The sequence below is a fragment of the Oncorhynchus mykiss genome, chromosome 21, assembly GCF_013265735.2.
Source record: "Oncorhynchus mykiss isolate Arlee chromosome 21, USDA_OmykA_1.1, whole genome shotgun sequence".
NCBI classification, from domain to species: Eukaryota; Metazoa; Chordata; class Actinopteri; order Salmoniformes; family Salmonidae; genus Oncorhynchus; species Oncorhynchus mykiss.
In genome coordinates, this window is record NC_048585.1 from 40,360,001 (window position 1) to 40,364,375 (window position 4,375).

General features: G+C 41.9%; 1 protein-coding gene across 1 annotated transcript; it reads right to left on the reverse strand.

Moving 5' to 3' along the window:
• LOC110500406 (endonuclease domain-containing 1 protein-like) lies at window positions 1–2,245 on the reverse strand. The gene is made up of 2 exons (XM_021577766.2): window positions 1,890–2,245; window positions 1–643 (listed from the first exon to the last, which is right to left on the reverse strand). The coding sequence occupies exons 1-2, from the start codon at window positions 2,190–2,192 to the stop codon at window positions 131–133; spliced, it is 816 nt and encodes a 271-aa protein (XP_021433441.2). The 5' UTR covers window positions 2,193–2,245; the 3' UTR covers window positions 1–130.
• Between the last annotated feature and the right edge of the window lie 2,130 nt (window positions 2,246–4,375).

Here is a 4,375-nt window from a genome sequence, read left to right on the forward strand (position 1 = left end):
TTATGATGAACATTTGGTATTTTATTTAACAAAAATACAATTTGCACGTGTTAAAAACAGTAAAAATGTACCATTGTTACAATTATAGTGTTGTTCAAGATTAAATTAGCATTAGCTAGCTGATATAGCATTAGCATCTACCTTGGAACACATAGAAAGGTGAACCATAATATCCAGGACCACTGAGTCTAGTCTCCAGATCTTTCACAGTCAGCGTTTGCACTCTGCCATTGTTATCAGGACCAACATACCCTGCAGACTCTGTAGTGTGACTCTTACTAATACAACAGTATGCGCTCCAGTAGTACTTAGCCACTTTTACACCATCACCTATCTGGGTGTCATCAGGCACTACACCTGTGACCACATAGGCCTTGGAGCAGGCGTTATTCAGTAATTCAGCGAGGTCCTCTTCATGTACCCTCCACTGGCCCCGGTTGAAGCCTGGGTCTTGGGGTGCGGCGTTGGTCAGGGTGGAGGTGGCTAACATGGAGGACTGGGTGGAGGTGTGATGGACGGGGTAGAGGTGGCCCTTGTCGTAGCCAGATTTCTCGTAGTCTCGGTTCAAGGCCTGGTGATCACCCCTATTGTTGGACGGGATTTGGTTCAGTCCACTCATGCAGAGGTGACTACCACCATCGAGCTGTGAGAGTCAAGAAAAGTAATTGATTACAGGCAACACATTTTTTTATCAGTCTGTAGATACCTTTGGCAAAGGGAAATTCATGAAGTTTGAATTTTACAGCGATTTGCCTGACATGCACGTAAAACTTAAAATACAAAATATATACCATTGTTCTGTCTCTGTACCTTGTTGGTGAATGCACAACATACAGTATGTTTCCTAACAAATATATAGACATTAATATATAGACATTTAGGTTACACTTTACTTGAAGGGGGTACATTCAAGACATGAACACCTTCATGGGCATTGCAATATCATTCATAACAAACTTCCTACCACATTTATTCAACATCATTCATAAGGAGTTTTCAAAAAAGAATAGTCCCTTCAAGTAGATCTTTATGTATGTATTAAATTTTTTATAACCACAGTACCCAACCCCCCAATATACCATAACAACATGTTTTTGGCATATCTTGGCAGAGAACATGCTGTATACCTAGTGCTTCAGAACTCACTCTAGGCCAGGTACTCTGTTAACTTCAGATCCGCCTTCTCCCGGATATCACAGAATTTAATACAATAATTCATGATGATTCTAAGGAATGTTTACCCAGTGGCATTCTACCAAATTGAAAGGTTATCAGAGAGGATGTACAATAGTCACTAATCGCTAACCCTCTGCTAACCCTGTGCTGCTCCCAACCTGTTAAGTATGTTGACATTTATTGTCATGAATATTGCCCTGGAGGCAGAATTGAGCGATTTTCTCTAGATGGGTCAGCTGCAAACTCAGAATTGGCTATATTGTAAAATTCGTGAAAACATAAATGTGCTTATTGGTCTTAATTTAAGGTTAGGGTTGGGCATTAGGGTTAGCATTGTGGTTAAGGTTAGGGTTAAGGTTGGGGTAAGGTTTAAAATCAGATTTTATTACTTTTATGCCAGCTAGTGACAATTATGCAGAGCTGCCTCCAGTGCATGAGTCATCCCAATAAATGCAAGCCTGTGCCTGTTGGGTACCGTGGCCGTAAAAATAAATATGAACATTGTAAAATGGATAAATAAAAATCTAATTTGAAAACTCCTTTTGAATTACATTGAATAAATGTGTACTGAAGGTTGTTATGGAAAATACTGAAGCACTGATGAAGGTATACTGCCTTATGTACAGTATACCCACTTCAAGTAAACTGTTACAAAAATGTTAAGGTGTGAAAACAAATGTTATACATGTCAGTAAATACAATTCTGTGCCTACCTGAGGTTCGACATACCAATAGTCCTTTCGTTCAATGTCTGCATGTTGAAGCTCATAGGCAGAATACACAGGAATCTTATTGTTGGTGTCGTAGAGTGTGGCATAGTAATATTGCAGTTTATTATTATTGTCCAGGAGACACTGGCATATTTGCTGGTAGCGATTGTTGTTTGTAGGATCACTGAGAACCGTAGGAGGAACATGGTTCAGAAAGAACTGACTGCATTTTACGAACGAGGTCACTTCCCCCTGGGAGAACAGAGGAAACAACAGCAAAACAAAAACTTCACACCGGAGCCCCATGGTGACAGACGTTTGGTCAGCACTAGTGGAGATAAAATGGTGACTGGGCTGGGGTTCTCTGGTGAGAAGTACCACAGGCTTTCCACTTACACTATATAAACAAAAGTATGTGGACACCGTTCAAATTAGTGGATTCGGCTCTTTCAGCCACACCCATTGCTGACAGACGAAAATCGATCACACAGCCATACAATCTCCATAGACAAATATTGGCTGTAGAATGGCCTTACTGAAGAGCTCAGTGACCTTCAACTTGGCAACTTCATAGGATGCCACCTTTCCAACAAATCAGTTCGTCAAATTTCTGCCCTGCTAGAGTAGCCCCGCTCAACTATAAGTGCTGTTATTATGAATTGGAAATGTCTAGGAGCAACAACGGCTCAGACGCAGATTGGTAGGCCACACAAGCTCACAGAACGGGGCCGGCGAGTGCTGAAGCGCGTAAAAATCATCTGTCACACACACCCAAGATCCATACTGCCTCTGGGAGCAACATCAGCACTATAACTGTTCGTCTGGAGCTGCATGAAATGGGTTTCCAAGGCCAAGGAGCCTGGAGCAGTGGAAACATGTTCTCTGGAATGATGAATCACGCTTCACCATTCTAGCAGTCCGACGGCCGAATCTAGGTTTGGCGGATGCCAGGAGAACGCTACCTATTTGAATGTCTAGTGCCAACATTTGGTAGAGGAGGAATAATAATGGTCTGGGGCTGTTTTTCATAGTTCAGGCTAGGCCCCTTAGTTCCAGTGAATGGAAATCTTAACGCTACAGCATACAATGACATTCTAGATGATTCTGTGCTTCCAACTTTGTGGCAAAAGTTTGGCCAATTCATCCCAAATTCATCCCAAAGGTGTTGATTGGTTTGAGGTCAGGATTCTGTGCAGGCCAATCAAGTTTGTCCACACCGATCTCGACAAACCATTGCTGTATGGACCTCGCTTTGTGCACGGGGGCATTAGCCCTTTCCTGTTTCAGCATAACAATACCCCCGTGCACAAAGCGAGGTCCATACAGCAATGGTTTGTGGAGATCGGTGTGGACGAACTTGATTGGCATGCACAGAATCCTGACCTCAAACCAATCGAACACCTTTGGGATGAATTTGGGATGAATTGGCCGACTGGGAGCCAGGCCTAATTGCCCAACATCAGTGCCCGACCTCACTAATGCTCTTGTTGCTGAATGGGAGCAAGTCCCGGCAGCAATGTTCCAACATCTAGTGGAAAGCCTTCCCAGAAGAGTGGAGGCTGTTATAGCAGCAAAGGGGGGACCAACTCCATATTAATGCCATGATTTTGGAATGAGATGTTCGACGAGCAGGTGTCCACATACATTTGGTCATGTAGTGCATGTTTTCCTGCACGTCCTGATACTGTCAAGCCTGGAAGTTCCCCAGGGTCAACATTATGGCTAAATTCCAGGCTGACTACCAGTGGTGTAGTGTTGCCTGGATACACTCTAATTTTGCCAAACATTTTCCAAAGGCGCCCTGTGTGAAAGATTCTATGAGAAACAGAATGACCTAAAATGATAAATCCTATATTGGTCTTTCACAGTCAGGCCAACCAAAGCGGTACTGTGCAAATAGTCTAATAGTAGGCTTACCAGTGAAACAGATAAATGAGGCTGTCAACTAAGTCAGACATATTTTCACATGATTCAGATTTTTCCACATTTTTTCAGGTTTCCACAAAAATGGTTAAACCACATCCGGAGACCACTTTTGAGCTCTGGTTAAAATAAAATACATTTAGATTTTTTGTGTGTAGTTAACCTCTAATTCAAGTGCGCAGGCACCTAGCACTGTTGTTTGGTTAGCGGTGTTTGAGTTGGAGTAAAGCAAAACAATTGGCCACTGGTAGGCATAGGTGTAACGGCTCTCGTTTGTAGAATGAAGAGTGGACCAAGGCGCAGCATGGTAGGCGTACATCGTCTTTTTATTGATGACACCAAAACAAAATAACCAAGACACCAAAACAAAATAACAAAGACACCAAAACAAAATAACAAAGACACCAAAACAAAATAACAAAGACACCAAAACAAAATAACAAAGACACCAAAACAAAATAACAAAGACACCAAAACAAAATAACAAAGACACCAAAACAAAATAACAAAGACACCAAAACAAAATAACAAAGACACCAAAACAAAATAACAAAGACACCAAAACA

Coding starts and splice junctions, on each gene's coding strand:
- LOC110500406 (XM_021577766.2), bottom strand. CDS start 2,192: ATGGGGCTCCGGTGTGAAGTTTTTGTTTTGCTGTTGTTTCCTCTGTTC. Junction 644..1,889: donor ATTGGTATGTCGAACCTCAG/GTAGGCACAGAA, acceptor TGACTCTCACAG/CTCGATGGTGGTAGTCACCT.